The sequence below is a fragment of the Glycine soja genome, chromosome 20 (assembly GCF_004193775.1).
Source record: "Glycine soja cultivar W05 chromosome 20, ASM419377v2, whole genome shotgun sequence".
In the NCBI taxonomy this organism is placed as follows: Eukaryota; Viridiplantae; Streptophyta; class Magnoliopsida; order Fabales; family Fabaceae; genus Glycine; species Glycine soja.
In genome coordinates, this window is record NC_041021.1 from 49,894,529 (window position 1) to 49,913,767 (window position 19,239).

The following is a 19,239-nucleotide window of genomic DNA, read 5'->3' on the forward strand; positions in this document are numbered from 1 at the left end:
ATTGAGTGTGATATATATTATTTTTGCTATAATATATTTATGGTATTTTATCTTTTTACTAAACTTTGTTTTGGTTTTTTAATCTTTTAAAATATTCATTTTAGTCTTTTATTTTTCAAATTTAGATCAATGTTATCCTTATGAAATAGTGATTTTTTTATTTTGGGGACATAATTTTGAATTCTATTTTAGATGTGAAATTAACTCTAATAGATTCAACTATAAAAAATTATAGAATTCAATTAGTTTTCAAACATAAAAGTAATCATAAATATAGTATAAATTGCATGAAAGTTAGTCCCATAAGTTATAAAAAAATTGATATTAAATTTGTCAATTTTTAGTGACATATTTTTATCTTATTTATAGTCTTCTTTTGTTCAAACTTTAGTTGGATTTCATAGTTTGGCTTAGGTGAATCTTATTTGATAAGTTTTACGTCTAAAATTAGTAAAAAAAAAAATCATGTCCTTAAAATAAAATAAAAAATAACAGTTTGATAAAGGGTAACATTTCCTCAAATATTGGGAGATAAAACAATTAAAATAAATCTTTTAAAAGATAAAAAATTTAACTGATAGTTACTAAAAAGATAAGAGATCAAAAATATATTTTGACATGTTTTTACTAGTTGTGTGAATATACTTTTCAATGAGAAGAAAGAATGTTGAAAATATCTAAGTGGGAAAAAGTGAGAATTTCACTCTCTAAGTTAGGAATTCCTATTTATAGTATAGTAGTAAATTTTTAAGAAAATAATCAAACTTCTTATTTAGATTTTTTTTAAAAAAATCATTATAATTTTTTTAATGCTTTTGTAGTTTAATAATACTTAAAGAGCTACTACCATTTTGAAATTTATTATTTTAAACAACTCAATTTGATAAAATTTTAATTATTATATGTTTTAAATATTAAATGACCTAATGAAAAACAAAAATAATAACTAAAATAACCATTTCATAAAAAATTAAATAATCACTAAAGAAAAGTTAAATTAATCTGTAGATCGCTGAATTATTCCTGAACTCAGTATTTATTTTTTAATTAGGTCTTAGCAGAGACCTATTATCAAAACAAATTAAAGATTAGGAAGATGATTAAAAATAACAATAATTCAAGTACCTATTAAAGAATGGCAAATAATTCAAAAACATAATTAAGAATGGTCAAGTCTCTGTAACTCAACATTCTTAAGTTGGCAATTTAACCAAAAAGAAAATGGACAGAAAAAGAGATTGGAACAATGGATGCCAGCCAAAATTGCCTAATGATCATACTCATCTAAAGTATATAGACTTTACTAAAACAAACTAAATAAATAAATACTTCCAATTATGTCAAGAAAATGGTAATGTATAAGAAATATAAAGAAGGTATAGTGCACAATTACATTTACGAGAGCTGAATCAAGCATTGAAATTAAGAGCAATTCATTAAAGCACTTCTTGAGGGCGTGTGTTTTGAAGTATCCAAATCCAACAGAACATCGATTGCATCGGGGAAAGAAGCAATGATTCTAAACTGAATTTTCCTCAATTCAACGGCAAAGTCCAATGCCTGGTTCATGGTTGCTCGAGCACCCGCTAGTGCTTCAACCACCTCTGTATTGGTCAAGTAAGACGCGCATATTTGGCTCAATATTGTGTCATGTCTTTCTTGGAATCTCACTGCTCTTTCTTCTGCAGCTTCCAACGCCTCGCTAACGATTTTTAGTTTCTCTGCGGCCACTTGTTTCCTCTGCCATCTCTTTATGGGCACGCAAAATAAGAACGACGTGGAGAAGCCTATTATGGCCAAAACGATGTTTCCAAAGTCCATGAATCATGTTCATTCATGGTTCAACTTGTCCTAGAGCATATATGACCATGACAATGAAGACCGCTGTGCTTTGCTTCGGTTGGGGGTTACCACGTTACTTATACTTTAATTAATTACCTATTCTCTTTTTTATTGGTGGGGAAATACATATCCAAGTGCTCCACATCTTGCTACCTTTACCTTATGTCTCTATGGATAAAAAAGAAAAATAGACTTTTCAACCTAAGCTAGGAGAGAAATTTTTTATTTTTCGGAAATCATTGGTTGAAAATTTAATTTTTTATGTTTGATATGCATTTTTAAAAAAATAACATTCCCAGGAAAAGATACTTTTTCAAGAATGTTTTTTAATTAATTTTTCACCAAAACTTTCTCATGAAATATATTAGAACTAAGAAACACAGATTCAAACATAATCTCAAACACGACACACACAGAGATACACCTACAATAAAACACACACACACACACACATAAAATATGATCAATATCAACATGACAAAACTTTAAATATAATCAAACATGACAATAAAATTTATATATTTATATGATCATACCTACTGCCTTACATTTAGTTGCATTATCAGTCACAATTTGTACCACATTTGATGACCTAACCTCTATAATTGCATATTTGATGTGTTAGAGCAATGAAATTCTTGTCCTTTATATCACTAGAGTAATTTACCGACTTTAAGAACATTGGTTCACTCTCAATGACAACCATGAAATTGATAAGAGGTCTTATTTGAGAACCATTTCACCCATCACTAACAATGGTCACACTTTTCTGATTCCATGAATTTCTTATTGGTTGCAAGAGATTCTCCACATGGCTCCTCTATGTTGTAAGCAAGGTAGTTCTCAACTTATTGTGACTTGGAGGCTTATATCCATTGAGATTAGGAGTATTGGCATCATAAGAAAATGTCTCCCTATAATAAGGATTCCTTGCTAAATGAAATAATAGCCCTGAAGAGAAAAACATCCTTGCAATTTAGACATCAAGACCATTTTTGGCTTGCAAATTGAAACCTTTTTTTAAGGACACGAGACTTTTGGAGGAGCACCATCTTGTGTCTATTTGCCTTCACCAAGTAGAGAGACACTTTTTTTCTTTGAATTTTGTATCTTCAAAGTTGCTTCATTGTCCAATTCTTTTTTTTTAATTCGATAAATTTTGCATGAGTCACCTTTAAACAAGGTCTAACTCTGTCTCCCAAGATTTTCAGCGGGTGAGCCCTTACTCGGGTGTAAGACTCAGTGTATCAGCTTTAACACAAATTGCATTTAATCATGGCATTTCCCCCACCAAGAGTCTTTCTTAACTTTGTGACATATCTCGATAGGGTTTGATTTGATCCTCTTGCTTCATAGCTTCATTAGCACTAGTCATCTCTACAATAAAAAAAAAAATGGATATGATAAGAATTAAGCAAAATAAAACATGGAACAAAGCATATATATGTATGAATGAGCACATGACCAGTTAGGAAAAAAAAAGAGAAAACTTAGATTAAATAAAAAGAGACAAAATAGAGAGTCCATAGTCACTTACTCTGTTTTTTTATCAGCCAAATAAAAAGAATTTTATCTTTAACAAACCCACAATATAACCAGAGAAACAACCAAGTAGGGAATGTCAAACCTATAACCCATAATTTTATATTATAAAACAGGAAAAATAAAACATATAAAGAAGAAACCGGGGAGCAATAGAAAAATAAAACGTAGAAAAGAGAGAAACAAGGGAGCAACAGAAAAATAAAATGTAAAAAAGAGAAACAGGGGAGCTACCTTGTGTTTTGCGCGCGGCGACTGAGGTCTACTATGGTCTAAGCACGGTGGTTTGCATGTGACATCGAAGGTCTGACGATGATGTTTGATTCGCTTGCAAAGCAAGAAATGCGAAGGAGAAGAAGGAGGTTTGTTTTGTGCATGAGAATTAAGGTGGTTCATCCTCTTTCATAAACGTTTTATTTTATTATTTTTTTTGAAAAAATAATAAAAAATAAGTGACATGTTCACATCCAAATGGTGGACTACATCCAATTGCACATGTCTGGTGACCCAACTGTATCTGACAAACTTCAGACACACACGACACCATGTCACATGCGAGTCGTGTCCGAATCCGTATCCGACACGATTTCAACATGAGACACCCTTGTGCGATCGTGACTTTGCTTCTTTGGACAAGAATCTTACTTTTCTGAATTTAATTTTTGTTTATGATAAATAATTAAATTAATCAATAACAATATATAATTCTTTGATTTCTAAAAAACTTATTTAAAGATTCTCAATGATCAACCAAACAAATTTTATTCATGCCCAAGAAACATGATTCCCGGGCATGAAAAAATTTGTCCTCTACCAAACTTCCCCCAAAAGTCACAACAAAGAAGTGAGAAGCAAACCTAACTTATCATATAATGCTATTAAACGTAAATTACAACTTCGTAGAATAAAGAATACCAACACTGTAAAAATGCGAATAAAAATATGTCTTCGCTAATCATGATTTTCCTTTGTTTTAATTGGTGTAACCGCTATCCATGGGTTGCATAATTGGAGTATTAGCACGATCAGTGGCTATCTATGCTGCTTTCCTCCGGAGAAACACACATAGGAAAAAAAATGAAAAGCACATAATGTTTGATCATGACTTTACAACTAATATTGAAAAAATTCACTTGCAGGTGCTAATGAGTAAATGGTGCGATGTATTAATAGCTATATAAAATATCACTTGTGTTTTGAGAGTTTTGCTGCCAGTCTACCACGAGAAGTCCTCAAACCAGCCCAACCTTTTCTAGCTTTTCTCTTACGTTGCTTCTTGGGACTTGGCAGCATCCCTGGCTTTCTATTGACTCGCATTCTTTCTAAGCGCTCACGCCGGATCTCAGGATCAGCCCAACCTTTTCCCCATTCCGAGAATGAGGAAAATGGTTTGTTAGTTTTCCTTGCAAGCAACATATCTGCCTCAGGGTAAACATAGAAATCTTGCTCACTCATGGACTTCACAAATTCCAATCCCAATTCTGTTGGCTCCAGGTATTTTGCCTGAACATGGGTCTGCAATTGTATGGTGGAAAACTTGAGATCAGATCACAGAGAAATGCACACTCTGCGGCACATGACTGCATACATGCACATAAGACAACACATACACAATAAGACAGTCACAACCATAGTTTTGCTTGGAGTTTAGGACTTGGGAGAATGTATTGAAGAGCATAGCAGTGGCACATTTCCACTTGAATGCTTAATGCAGAAGCATCTCTCTGATTAGTCCTTAAATTCAAAACACCTTAAAAAAAGCTTTCCATGTGATGTGTTTTAGATCATCATTAAGTTTAAGAGAAATACTAACAACACAGTCTTTTAACACATTCTCTATTAACAAGATAAATTATATGGGTGTCACTGAAGAATCTAAGCCCACTCTCTTTTAGTTGAACCTACATAAATCTCACATAATAATAGAAAGTGTGTTGTATAGAGCGTGTCAAAAAGTATGTTAGTATCATTTTTCTATGTTAAATTATCTCCTTGTAGGATCACTATTCAGTTGTATACATCATTTGTTGATTTTCAGAGGCAACAAATCCGACAGTTTCAACCATGAAATCTATTAACAATTTTGTAATCATGAAAATATAGTTTTTTATACATATAAAAACAATAAGGATAGGTTATTTCTAGGTAAAGCAACTAACTATACCTTGTCATCTCCTTCCCCGATGTATCCTTTAACCTCCAAAATTCGAGCAAGACCTCTCCACCATAATATATCAGTGGTTAAAAACTTCTGAAACTGTATACGGACATTCACATATGAAAACAAGGTTGGTTACATGGATTAGCAACAAGATAGAACATCCAACATAACAAACAGTAAGAACTGACAACTATAACTAGGTTCACCTGCTGCCTTATTTTGCCAACCAATATCTGAAGATTTGGCCTCTCTCTCAGTCCTCTATGTTTGGAGTGAAAATGTATATCATCATCATATGAGCAATCCAAATAATTGTTACATTCCTGAAAAATTAATATCCATCTCACTTCATTTTCTTTCTTCTTTCAGAATAAAGAAAATACAACTATTTTGTCCCACAAAACTTGAGCTCTTAAAACTATAGATCCAGGAACTCCACAAAAGAAAGCATTTTTTTAATCAATTTATCATATTGAAACATAACCCAGAGAAAGACAAATACACATGCAGTAGTAAGAGGTACATTTGTTTGAAAAATATGCACCGACAATCCAAGAGTTAATATTTTGATATAAATTCACATGCAAGACAGAATTAATTGATAGTGTAGTTGGTACAAAATTGAAACTATTCAACATACATTATGGGCTCCAATAGTTTGCAGTAAAATACAGGCCTCCTCTTTTACATTCTGCCTTTGAGGTGGACCATCAATGCACACATCACATCTGCATAAAAGGAGATTTATAAGGAAAGTGATTATATCAAGGCTAACACGCATTAATAAATCACTCAAACATATTAACTCACAGCAAGTAAATAAGGCCAAGGGATAATCCCTTTTACAAAACAAAGCAAATATGCTATTGCAATTATCAAGGTAACTCTATACCAGCTATTCTATTTTAGAATATTTTTTCACTTCCAATGGATGGTTAAACAAAATAAAACAGCAAGGCATTGAAACCAAACTTTACATACAAGAGACATTTCTGATGACTGAAATCCTCTCCAAAGTATTCAACGAGTATCTTTGCTCGACAGCATGAAGTATTCATTCCATATCTGTAAATACACATTAAGAATCTGTACTAAAATAAAACACACAAAAGACAAAGATGTATTATCAAAGAAAACCTGAAACAATCAGACAACATGATATATGCTTGTTTCATCTGATCTTCACTTTTCCGACTAGGCAAAAGCGATGGCTTGTTTGCCAGGTTTGCATACAGAACTGGTTGATGGGCAAATGTAAGTGGTGCAAAAAAAAAATAAAAAAAAATAAGCAACATACTACTTATGTGAATCAAGGTAGTAATATAAGTGCATCACAAGGTAAAAATTATGTTTTAGTCAAATTAAACTTACTGCAATCTGCTAATTTCCCATCTCGACCAGCCCGTCCAGCTTCTTGGTAGTAGGCTTCTAAACTCTGATCAAAAAACATATTCAATTATTTGAAATTCCTCGAAAAAAAAAGAATGACAATTCAGGAAGTGCAAACATCAAAAATTGGAATGCATAAGAAAATACAGATGATTCTTCAGGCCAGTGGCCAACCATAGTGGATCATTCTTCAATTCTATAATTAATTATGGCAGGAAAAATGTATTTGAAAAACAGACCTGTGGCCAACCATAGTGAATGATTCTTCTGACATTTGATTTGTCAATACCCATTCCAAAAGCTATTGTAGCAACAATAACCTGAAGGATAAAACACAGATGCATACATGTTATTTGACAAAACTTTTTATGGTTCCAGAATGAAGGAAATAATTGAAATTAAGCAGTAAATTCAAACAACATAGGAATAAACAAGGGTAAAAAAAATCAGATCCATGTCTCAATATCACCAAACTTTCAAGAAATTCAATTCTTCATTTTTGGGTGGAGGGGAGCAGGGGCTTGATTATATAAGAACTTAAGCAGTAGCAACAATAATGACAAAGAAACACCAAACTTAGATATATGACAGGCAGGGCAGGGTTTCAAACAGCCAAAGTTGCAAAAAGAATGTAAAAATGGAACTAAGCTAACATAGGGGGAGGGGGGAGGAATAGATTCGGTATGAAAACAAATGAAACTCAGAAAGCCATCAAGATCAGATAAAAGGTTTCATCCATGTAGTCATGTGAATAGCACACCACAAATATAAGAAGATCCAATGATGACATACCATAACTGATAACTGGCCATCTCAATTTAAATAAAACATTTTGGTCCCTCTTTAAACCCTCCCTCCCATGGGACATCTATAATATTTAGTTCTGGCTCCAGATACATACCTCTAAAGTATTTTCATGAAACTCTTCATGAACCCTTCTTAGATGCAATTTGGGAAGCTGGAAAAAGAGATTGAGCTCATAAATCAGTTTAAAACCTAACAAACAACATAGATCAAATGGTGAGAGGAGAATGTGCAGCAAACATTTCTTGAATAATAATGCAACATAACAATCGAGCCTGGTTTCGTGAAATCCACGATAGAGCATGCCAGAATAGTTTGAAAGTAAAACAGAATGGAAAATGACAAATAAATTTTAAATTCTGCTTCCTAGTACATCATGGAGGGTGCCCTGGCACAACAACAAAGTTGCACCTTCATGACTGGTTGGTCATGGGCTGGAATCAGGAAACAGTCTCTTTGCATATGGAAGGAGAAGGCTTCATATAATTACCATCCCCCATACCTTTGCAGAGTGAGGAGCTTTTGGCACCAGGGTACGTTAGTTTTTTCTTTCCTAGTATGTCATGATAGTTTTTTCTTTCCTAGTATGTCATGATGTCTTAGAATTGAAGATTCTAGTGTCAACTGACATGATAAACCTGATAAAGTTTAATTCATTACTATCTAAATGACCATCTACATCTAATCAAACAAGATTGAGTATAATATATCCCATACTCCTGCATTATAAGCAGCGGCTTTCACACCAAACTTGCATAGATACTTTGCAATTCTCAGTGTTTCTTTTCTGGTGGGTACATATATGATTGCTGGTCCTTGTTCCAAAGGCTTTTTAAGAAATTTAAGTCTTCCTTCTGGTTTCTTTGGTGGATCAATTGTCTCAGATAATTCCCATTCCTTGTGAGCAGGTTGTACACAAAATTCACCACAGGTAACTGCATTTATAAAAAATGTGACAATACATACAGTTAGGAATTATACATGCTAATGAGACGGATTTTCTTATATATTTGCACCAAAATTTCTTTCAGTTTCTTAACTAAATTATTTGTAATAAAGTCAGAAATAGAAGAAAGATTAGTACCATCTGAGTTATCCACACTCTGAAAGACATCAACATCATTTTCCAGGAAATCAACAGACAATTCTCTTCCTGTTAAAAAATCGTCTGTGTTTCCTGAGTGCATTATATTAATATCTTTATAAGCATAATCATCTTGGTTGTCATCAGGTGAAACACTGTCTGTATCAGAGATACTACTGGCATCAGAGCTATTAGAAACATGATCTGAATCATCTGAGATGAAATACTTTTCATTTCCAGTCATATTTTGCTTTCTACCATATACTTGAATCAATTCATGAAAATCTTTCGCATAAGAAGCCTGTGATGTTCGACTATGCTTTACCTGTATGAAGCGAGAGTGAATCTTAAGCGTAACAACAGATTATATATTCGCAGATGAATATACAAGTTATAATCTACAAACTCACCATGAAACGCAAATTAGATCGAAAAAATGATGTAAGAACAACATTCGTTTCTTTTGACATGTGTAATGATTTTAAGATGTCTTCTCGAACTCTTTTTGTAGCTGTAGCTGTCAAGGCCATCAGAGGTATATCAAATTTCAGGGATTTTAGCTTGCTAGCACTGAAATTTTCCCTCAGCACAGACAGTCGTCTGAAACAAGAGCAGACATTTAAAAACGGGTCATACTTATGACCGTAAACTAAAGACATTCAGGAAATTGTAAAGTGCGCACCAAACAAGGAACAAAACAAACATGCATGATAATCAATCAAAACAACCAACAACTGATCTTACTTTTGGTGAATATACAAACCACAAGTTACATTTACAATCATTTAAGATGTTCTAAGTATACTTATTAATCCAGTTCATCTCCAATAGGCATAAACAATAAGGAAACAGAAGGGATAAAACAGACCTGTAATCTGGACGAAAATCATGACCCCATTTAGAAACACAGTGTACCTCATCAATGGCGAATAAAGCAATACCATGACTTTCTGCAAGCTTCTGCAGTGGTTCAATCAATCTACAAAGGATTGCAATGTGGTTACAAAACATTAAAAGAATAAAAAATCCTAAAAGGATTTCTTGTTTGGATAAATTTCTCCGTAAACACTTATACGAGAAGAAAATAAGAATGTAAAATGCATTGAACTTTTCCATAACCTAAAATCAACTTACGCACCTTAACTTTTGGAGAAGTTAAATGAAAGAGTTATACATAAAAGTAAGTGCAAGAGTTGATTTTAGCTTATGTGAGAAGCTCAATTTATTTTACCTTCTTATTTTCTTTTCCTGTAAATGTTTATGGAGAAATTTATTCAAACAGAACCTAGGTCTTCTAAGACACATGATGAGTTTCAAGATCAACTTTTAGTCCTTGGAGCTAAGGACAATCTGATCAAGGCCCCTAATCATACCTTAATACAGTCTCCGGGCAAATATACACTATACTATACAAGCCCCCCATCGCTTTCTGCTCAACAGTATCGTCAGGTTGCCCAGACCCAAGAAAGCAAGCACTGATTCCGTGTCTTGTTAGCTTTAAACACTGGTCATGCATGAGACTTATCAAGGGCGAAATCACAACCACCACTTTCCCAGACAACAATGCAGGAATCTGAAAGCACAGAGACTTCCCTGTTCCGAAAACATAATTATGAATAAGTGCTGCAGAATAGCTACACTACGCTACACGGTAAGGCACAGATATTACCAGATCCTGTTGCAGCGAGGACAAGACAGTCTTTATGAGCAAGCCAGGCAGAGAGGGCTTCCTTCTGAAAAGTCTTCAAGGATGAAAAACCAAAATGCTTTTGCATCAGAAGGCTAACTCTCTGCTCCCAATCATATGCAATATCCAAATCTTGAGCTTCAAATGGCTCTGAAAGCACAATTGGATTGGGATCAACTCCCATTTGAGGGGATTCCTCCTTGGCATCATTGGAGTGGAAATGGTCGAATATCTTGGACTGTCGAACTTGACGGCACGAGCGAAAAGGTTGTTTTCTGAGAACGGTCTTCTTCCTCCCGTTGTGTGCATGCAATTTGGGGGTGCGGGCAGTAGAGTTGAGAATGTGTTCCACGGCGCTGGGAATAGATGGACCCGCTACTTTTATGGCTTCCATGATATCGGTATAATCAAAACCCATTCCAATCATTTCTGCAATGACTTGGGCCGAACTTGTGTTGTTGCCATCCATCGCATTCCTTTGCTATAATAAACTATAAATAAGGAAGAAAGATCCCCTTTTGTTTTGGGGGGGAAAAATCAATGTGAAAATAAATTATGGTTCTTCTTCTATTATTTATTCTGCAGCGCTTGTTTTCGCTCCCAACAAATTTAAAGGGTTCGCGCAAAGATCAGAGAGGAATGCGTACCTGAGAGAGACTGATGCTGTGACTCAATCCCGCCAAATCTTTTTCAGGATGATGGTATTCAAGGCATTGCCATTTTCACTATTCAAATACGCTACCTCCAAACGACACCGTCTCACGCACGTCTATATCTTCTATCAACCTATCCATAGTTTTTTTTTTATGATTTCTGTTAATTTGTATTATAAAAATATGAAAGATTAAACTCTTAAAATATACTGCATAATAAAAAAAATTGAATATAAAATTTGAAAAAATTATTATCATAAAATATAAAAAAATTAGAATTTAATTACAAGATATCTTACTAATATTTTATCGTGTTGAGTTTGAATCCACAAAATTGACAATATCAAAATTTTAAAGTAGATAAAAAAAAAACTCAACCTAATCCATCATACAAACACCCCTAATCAACCATTAACCATTATTTTCATCTATTTACTTGTATTTAAACCTGACAATAATTATTAGTGTGTTTGAATATCTCCTAGAATCAATTTTGGTTCCAAAATGATAGGAAAAAAATATAAAAAGTTGTAATTATTTATTGTTTTAACTTTACGCTTGATTTTAGAATTAATTTTGATAGATTTAAAATCTAATGTAAACACATGCTACAAAGAAGTTTGAGGAGCAACACACCTCTGATTTTAAGATTAAAAAGTCTCAATAATATACATTTCAATATGTTAATGATTCTTTTATTTCATAACTGATTCAAACAATTTAGTCATAAATAAAGTCACAGACCCTTACATAATTAAGTGAAAAAAAATAATTAATGTTGGACTTAACTCTAGTCTTAATATTGACGAATGTATATTATATTGTTGTTATTCTTATGCTTATTTTGTTGGTTTTTTTTTTCATTTTTATGAAAAAAAAAGGAGGAGATTTTTTTTAATCTTTTTTCCTTTTCAGTCTTCCATGAATAAAAGAACTATAGTCTGGAAAGAAAAAAAATGTTGGGACAACACTTATTTTTAATGAAACATAAACAATCACACAATAAATTTAATAATATATTTTAACTCAAAATCTTAGGATGGATGTTATATTTCTTTATGTGTTACTCCCCTTATGATTCCTATATCCAATGTGAGACTTATATTTGCACTGTACTCCAACAAAGAATCAAAATTTGTGTTTGGAACACTTGTTTTAAATTGTAAAGATGAAAAGTTTTAATCAATCGAAGTTCCATATGATTAGCAAAGTCAGAGAATACAAAATCCAAATGCTCCAAAACTCCACAAAAATCAAAATAAAGTTACACTCGGTTGGTTTAAAAAATTTCAATTCCTATGAACACACAAGGCAGTGTTTAATTCTAGTCTATGATCTATCTAAAGGGAGCATAGCAAGAGGGTTCGGGCTACGTGGAGCTTTAGACCTTCTAAGTTCTTTACACACATTATCTAACATCCCCAGAAAATCTCTCACAATCACAAATATCCTAAGAGGGTTTCCATCTTCTTTGCTCACATCCCCATGAAAATACTCCGTAATTTCTTTCACACGTGCCAACACTCTATCCTCATCTCCTCGCAACTCCTTCAAGTTTCCATCAGCATAGTTAAGGAATGACTTCATACACTGCACAAAGTTCATGCTCCTTTCATTTTTAAGCAACTCCTTCTCCACTAGATGTTGCAGCTTTTTCATTCCTTCTGATAGGGTTGACACAGAGCTTGCAAGAACGTCCAAGTCAATGGTGGCTGTTTTTTTCACGTTGTATAACTCAGTGCTGAGACCAGAAACAAGTTCTAATCCCATCCTTTTGTAATCTTCTTCCTTCTCTTCCTCCGTTCTGTTCTTACTTCTTTGGCTGATTTTCCCCATAATGCTATCTGAAACTCTTATTCCTTCCGAACGAACAATCTCCTGAACAACAAAATGGAGCAACGTGGTTTTACCATCAGTTCCCTTAACATCTGCAAGCTTGAGAAGTGCATCAAGTTTAAATGCTCTAGCACCTCCTCTGATTGTTCCAACGTTCATTCGGTTTCCCGTTTTGAGCACTGCTTCTAGTAACTTCAAGAAGAGCCTGCTTGATCTTAGTTCCTTGCATGCTTCCTATAGTAATAGGGCAAAAGACAATGTGAGAGTTCATAAAGCGTTCTTTTGCTTTCAATGGGGTGAAAAGATTTTTGGTTTGGTAAAACAAAACTTATACTATATACTCTTCTTTAAAGTGCTTTGTTGCTATTCTCTAATCAAAGTTGGAGTTTCAGTTTTAGTAATCTATGTTAACCTTTTAATTGCAAACATTTGTTATATATACAGATTATCGAGACAAAATCCTAATTTTGATTGTAGAATAGAATAAAAAAGCATGTAATAAAATGTATCTAAGTTATGGCCTTGATGGCTACCTCAAGCATTGAAAATGAGTTCTTGAGGTGAACTACTTCATCGTCAAATGTCTCTCTGAAAAGCATGCCTTCTACTCTTTGAAAGGCAAATGGCACATCGAGCATTGCCCTCACGAACCTTTCGGCGGACCCCAATTCATTGATGTCACCTTTATAATTGAAGAGCTTGGACTCTTCTTCCTTGGTGGGTACCATTTTCACTAGTGCCTCTAGTTGGGGCAACGACAACCCCTTCCCTGGTTTTCAAGATATTAGTAAGATCTTCGACAATATTAATTTGACCATCAATTTTCTTCAGCATATGGTATAAATGCACATGAACACTCTGATGCTAAATAAATAAAAGTCGGTGTGCAATCACAAATAATTGTTACATTATTTTAATTATTACTTGAGTAAGATAATACTTTATTTCGTTAGTATGGGACAGTTATCATTTTGTATTATTAATTTCCACCACATATATATACTTATGACAAGATGCACTTTGGAGTTAGGAACAATTTTAAACAATAATATTACCTCGTGAAGGGGACCCTCTTTTGAGGCATAATTTCATAATTGAGTAGTTTTACTTTACCTTGCATTAAGGCCTCGCAGACATGCTCAGCTGTCGCATTCAGAGCTTTCGAGAGTATAGTTATGTTCTGCAGGCGTTTTGGCTCAAGTACATGCTTGCCTGGAGACGGTGTTTTACTCTTTGTTTCGTCATTCTTAATTGAATTTTGCAAATTGTAACCAAATAGAGACTCGATCATTTCCTCATCCAACCTGAATCAAATTCATAATATGCTAAATTGCTTAAACTTTTCAAGAAAATAAAATGAAAAATAGTATTGCTATTGATTACTAATGAAGTTGAACTTACTCGAATGAGCTTGATCTTAGCTTGTCCCAAACCATTGTGCGGTTTGGTGCAGCTCTTACTTTGTCCCAGTGAAGTGGTTTGAGTTTTGGCAATGGTGCACCATCTTTACCAAGAGGGGTAAATTGAGGGAGTTGAGAAGGTGGAGGAGGTGGGGTTTTGGCACTATTGCCTTTAAGAAATGGAGGTGGACATGGTGGTGGGGGAATGTTGGGAGGAGATTGTGTAGGGTAAGGTCCATGTGGAGAAGGCAACTCCTTTTCTGGACTTTGATTTGAACCAGAAGAAGTGTCTGAATTTACCGGAGATGATAAATTATTAGATGTCAAAGAAAGTGGGGAATGAGAGGAGAGTCTAGATGAAGAAGTAAGGGAATGCAAAGAAAATAATGGCATTCGCAATGGTGGAGGCGGTGGTGGTGGAGGAGGAGGCGGAGGGGAAGTGAATGTTTTTGGAATATTTGGTGAATGGTGAAGTTGTATATTTGACATTGAGTTATGTGGAGAACTAGGAAATTGGTTTGGTAAAGAAGTTGAATTTTGACGGGACAGAGAGTTTTTGTCACTAAGACTACAAGCTGAGGCATTGGAGTGTGAATCATTAACAAAGGAATGAAAACTTTCATTGTCTGATGAATGGCAATCTTCAGGGATAATTTTATCCCCAGAAGAAGAGTTGCCTCCACCAGATTCAAGTTCACCTTCCACTGATTCTGCATCTTCATGAACAGATGCTATTTCCTTCGCGGAAGAACCACTAACATTATCATATTCTAAACCATCCTTGCGAGTCTTTTTCAAGCTGCAAGAGTGTTGCTCTATGTCCTCGCCTAAGGCATTAAGATAAAAGAGATCTAGTCCTGAGTTTAAACTCACCTTGCTTGATGAACTTTGATAACCACCTCCACTTCCTTTGCTCTTGCTATTATATAGTGGCATTGTTCTTTTGGGTTTCTTTGTGTGATTTGAGAATTTTCTCCACACCCAGAATAAGCCACAAGCACCAAGCAATGTAGCAACCCCAGCAGATACAAGAACAGCTATTAGTATTCTCTTAGCCCTGCCTCTATCTTCATGATGAGTTTGGTGAAGTGGTAGATTCTTATGATGTGGTGGATGGTGATGGGAATGATGGGGCACGTGTGGAAGAGGAGAAGGAGAAGGAGCCTGAGTTTCTTCAATGATAGGTGATGGAGAAGGTGAAGGAGAGAGAAACTCCAAATCACCATTGAATGGAACTTTGGTGTGGAAGCTCTTGAGTCCAAGCAAGGATCTAAACTTTTCCAGTATCAAAGCTTGCTTCTCTTCATTCTCATCTATTCCTGAGATTTTCTTAACTTGCTTTTCATCATTCTCTTCAATGAAATACATCTCGGGTAGGCCATGAACTTGGAAGCTTCCCACTGCATTGAATAGAGAACCAGCCACAGTCAAAATGTGGGTGCTTTGTGATGATAGAAGCATCAAGAGGGTGATGTTGAAGATCATGATAAAATGCTCAGAACCACAACCCATTTCTTTTGTTTTTTGTTCTTCTTCCAACTAAAAGTCATCAAGACATCAATGCAGTTTTCCTCTTATAAAAAAAGTAGTTAGCTTTCTTTCCTTTTTGTTGTTGCATTGGTTTTTCAAGACTTGTCATTTGGGTGGTGATGTGTGAGGGAAGATCGGGAAAAGTGTCTTTAATGCTACTCCAAGGAACCCCTGAACCTGGCAGTTGTGGCTGTGCTGGTCCTTCTTTACTTCCCTGTTCATACACTCTTATCTCTTCTCACCATAATCAATTCTACATTTCTACCCTACAAAACAAGCACCACTGTTAATGCATAGCATAACACTGGCAAAGCCTTTCCCTCCTTCCACTTTGACTTAATTCTTTTGTCTTATCTGCTTTTTTAGGTTGTTTTGTCAGAAAAAAGCAAAGTTATTGGGCTTTTCTCCCGCTCGTTGTGATTAAAACACTTTAAGATCCCCCTTCCTTTTTAGCCATAAGTTGAGAATTCATTAAAAAGCATAGTCTCTTGAGAAATTGAAGTTTGGATAAAACTTTTTAGCAGCTAAAAATAAAAAAGTCACCTAATCAAGACCATGTAAAAGTAGATAATGGGGTCCTGTTTTGTTGGCCTTGCCTAACGCTATGGGGCGATTCTATACGATTTCTCCAACCCCATTATTATTATAAATAAATAAACAACAGGGATCCGTTAGGTGGGGACAAATTCGATAAATTTTTAGAGAAATCTGTATGTTTTAAATAGATCAATTTAATGATTCAGACTTTTGTGTGTCTGTGATTGAAATTTAGGAATTTTATATGAGGTTTATTGTACTATAATAAATATACAACGTTTAGATTCACCTAATTAAATATGCTAATTACGCTCAGAAACTTTTTCTCGCCATATCACGTGAAGACAGGCATCAACGGCTAAAGCAAGATGTTGATTGATTAATAATGAGATGTTACAGAGACTACTAATCTTCATCCCACAAGATTTAATTTGAACTGATTATTCAGTCTCAAATGTGTTCTTGTTGAAAATAGGTATCCAGGATTTGTTTGTTGGAAGGATGCTGATAATAATAATAATAATAATTATATTATATTTAATTTAATAGAACGATTTAGCCTACGTTGTCCTCACGTAAATTACTTGAGACGGTCATACGAGTATACATGTCTGATTTAACCACGGAGAATGCTGTGGTCTTGACAGCTGCTTGCAAAATCTGCTATACGTGTCCCATTCCCGTCATTTTTGTTGCTGACGCTGTAGCGTTCAACAAGGTAAATTAATCATATGTGTCTGGGTATAAACTTAGTTATTCTTCTTGTTACATTCTAGTTGTGAGATTGAGGTAGATGCAAGATGATTAAAGTTTGATTCTTATTACGCAATTATACATTATGAAAATTCTTCCTCTCAAGCCTACAAGCTTTTTTATATTAGTATTAGTGACAGCGCCACAATCTTTTCTCACGACTCATGAGCATCAGTATTTAGTACTTCTCTTTTTGCTGTAAATTTGCAATTTAATCCAGAGATGGCAAATGGAATTTTCTTTGCCCGTAAGTGGTAGGAACTTGATCACATTAATGGTGTAGATCATTAATTTTTGTCAAAAATTATGAGTTTATATAAAATAAATATTTCTCTTTTAATATAATTTATTTTATAATCAAGATGAAAATTTAAATATTGTATCACTTGTATCAATCAGTATTAATCGGTGATTTAACCTAGACTAAGTGAGTTATCATGCACTGATTAAAATATTGGTCCATTAAACATAGACTTGTTTATTTTGATCTATTTAACTCGCAAGTAATATGTGTAAGGGTAAGTTAATAGGTCAGCACGTGAATTAATAACTTTTTTGACATATAAATTATTACTTAATATTTTTATCATTTAATTTAGTATCTTGAATAATTACTATTTTGTATTCGATTATATATCAACCTCTTTGTTAATATTTAAATATTTATGCTTTATTTGATAATTGAGTGATGCAAATGAAGTTCTCTCTTTAGATTTTTACTATTTATTTAATTCGTGCATATTTTATTAATAATTTTTCGTTAATCTTATGTTAAACATTTTTAGGTTTTTATAATTTCCATTTTGTTCAATTATTTTTATTATGAGTTTAATTTCTATAAGATGACAATGTAAAATCAACTAAAATCAGAAATCTTAGATGGATTTTAAAGTAGTTATTATAAAAGTAAAAAAATATATATATATTATACATCACAATTTTTTAAAATTAATTATTGGTGTACAAACTCTTTACATTGTTGATATATGTATTATTTTCTGTTTTATTATTTAATCCGAGAATTAGTTCATTAGCCTTCAATTTAAGTAAATTGAACATAGACTAGACAAAAACAAAAGCTATTTATTTAGTATGTCACTTTGATCTATTCCATATATGTATATGCAAAATAATGTGAATGGACTAAAGCAGGACTAGATTCAAATGATATCAGAAAGGGAAGTGAAGGGAGGAATCAGGGCCCATAATGCGGTGAAGGTTAAAATGATACATAATTGAAGGCCAAGAATAAAGAAAATCGTATATGTATAGGCATAGTATTCAGGACAAGGAGCAAGGAGACGAAGCAAAAGGAGGGAAACAAAATATGAAAAAAGAATCCAATGCAAAATTCTGTCAGAAATGAATTTATATAAGAGCCAGAGGAATTAGTAAATTATTTCTGTTTTAGCACGCACTATGCTTCCTGATCCTTCGTCCTGGTCTTCTTCTTAATTGAAGTATTTAGCCTCCACTAGTTTGTACTTTTATATTTTTTTCCAGTGACCCACTACAGTTTTCCCCCGTTTCCTTAGAGAAAGTGTATTAAGATCTAATTAAAACTAAGGAATGGGCCTTAAAATAGGCAATATGATTGCTAATGCATACTTTTTAGCATGAACCTAAATTATAAGTCAAATTATTAAATAGCTGATTTTAAAAATAAGTGAATGTGTTAACGATTTGCATACATAGGATTTTTTTTTAATATATGGCTACTTATTTTTAAGAATAAAATTTTCAATAATAATAAGTTATATCTTTAATATATTTTTAGAAAATTTAAGTTATAACTTCTTAAAAAAATTATTCTAATTTTTTATTCAATTTAATATTGGTTAGTTTTTATTGTGAGAGAAAAGAAAATGGATTTTTTTTAAAAAAAAAATATGCACTGAAAATGTAAATTTTTATATTGTCATTTAATTGCATGTCATAATTAATATATAATGATTTTTTTTAGTTTTTATAATAGCTAATTTAAAAAACAAATTAATAATAATTTTCAATTGGTTAACAAT

General features: G+C 33.4%; 2 protein-coding genes across 4 annotated transcripts; both read right to left on the reverse strand.

The window, feature by feature from the left end:
* Positions 1 to 4,229: 4,229 nt before the first annotated feature.
* On the reverse strand, positions 4,230 to 11,255 carry LOC114401499 (ATP-dependent DNA helicase Q-like SIM). 3 transcript variants are annotated; one of them, XM_028364009.1, is made up of 16 exons: positions 11,157 to 11,255; positions 10,492 to 11,024; positions 10,196 to 10,415; positions 9,691 to 9,801; positions 9,233 to 9,422; positions 8,823 to 9,147; positions 8,456 to 8,673; positions 7,836 to 7,892; positions 7,174 to 7,254; positions 6,917 to 6,980; positions 6,683 to 6,782; positions 6,527 to 6,610; positions 6,186 to 6,273; positions 5,752 to 5,868; positions 5,549 to 5,641; positions 4,230 to 4,899 (listed from the first exon to the last, which is right to left on the reverse strand). In XM_028364009.1, the coding sequence occupies exons 2-16, from the start codon at positions 10,976 to 10,978 to the stop codon at positions 4,570 to 4,572; spliced, it is 2,565 nt and encodes an 854-aa protein (XP_028219810.1). In that variant the 5' UTR covers positions 10,979 to 11,024; positions 11,157 to 11,255; the 3' UTR covers positions 4,230 to 4,569. The 3 variants fall into 3 exon arrangements, with proteins under 3 accessions (XP_028219810.1, XP_028219811.1, XP_028219812.1); XM_028364010.1 differs by having other exon boundaries at positions 10,492 to 11,000; positions 11,157 to 11,243; XM_028364011.1 differs by having other exon boundaries at positions 4,671 to 4,964.
* Positions 11,256 to 12,338: 1,083 nt separating this feature from the next.
* On the reverse strand, positions 12,339 to 16,299 carry LOC114402393 (formin-like protein 11). Its single transcript, XM_028364941.1, has 4 exons — positions 14,400 to 16,299; positions 14,112 to 14,302; positions 13,532 to 13,767; positions 12,339 to 13,232 (listed from the first exon to the last, which is right to left on the reverse strand). The coding sequence occupies exons 1-4, from the start codon at positions 15,908 to 15,910 to the stop codon at positions 12,492 to 12,494; spliced, it is 2,679 nt and encodes an 892-aa protein (XP_028220742.1). The 5' UTR covers positions 15,911 to 16,299; the 3' UTR covers positions 12,339 to 12,491.
* Positions 16,300 to 19,239: the final 2,940 nt, after the last annotated feature.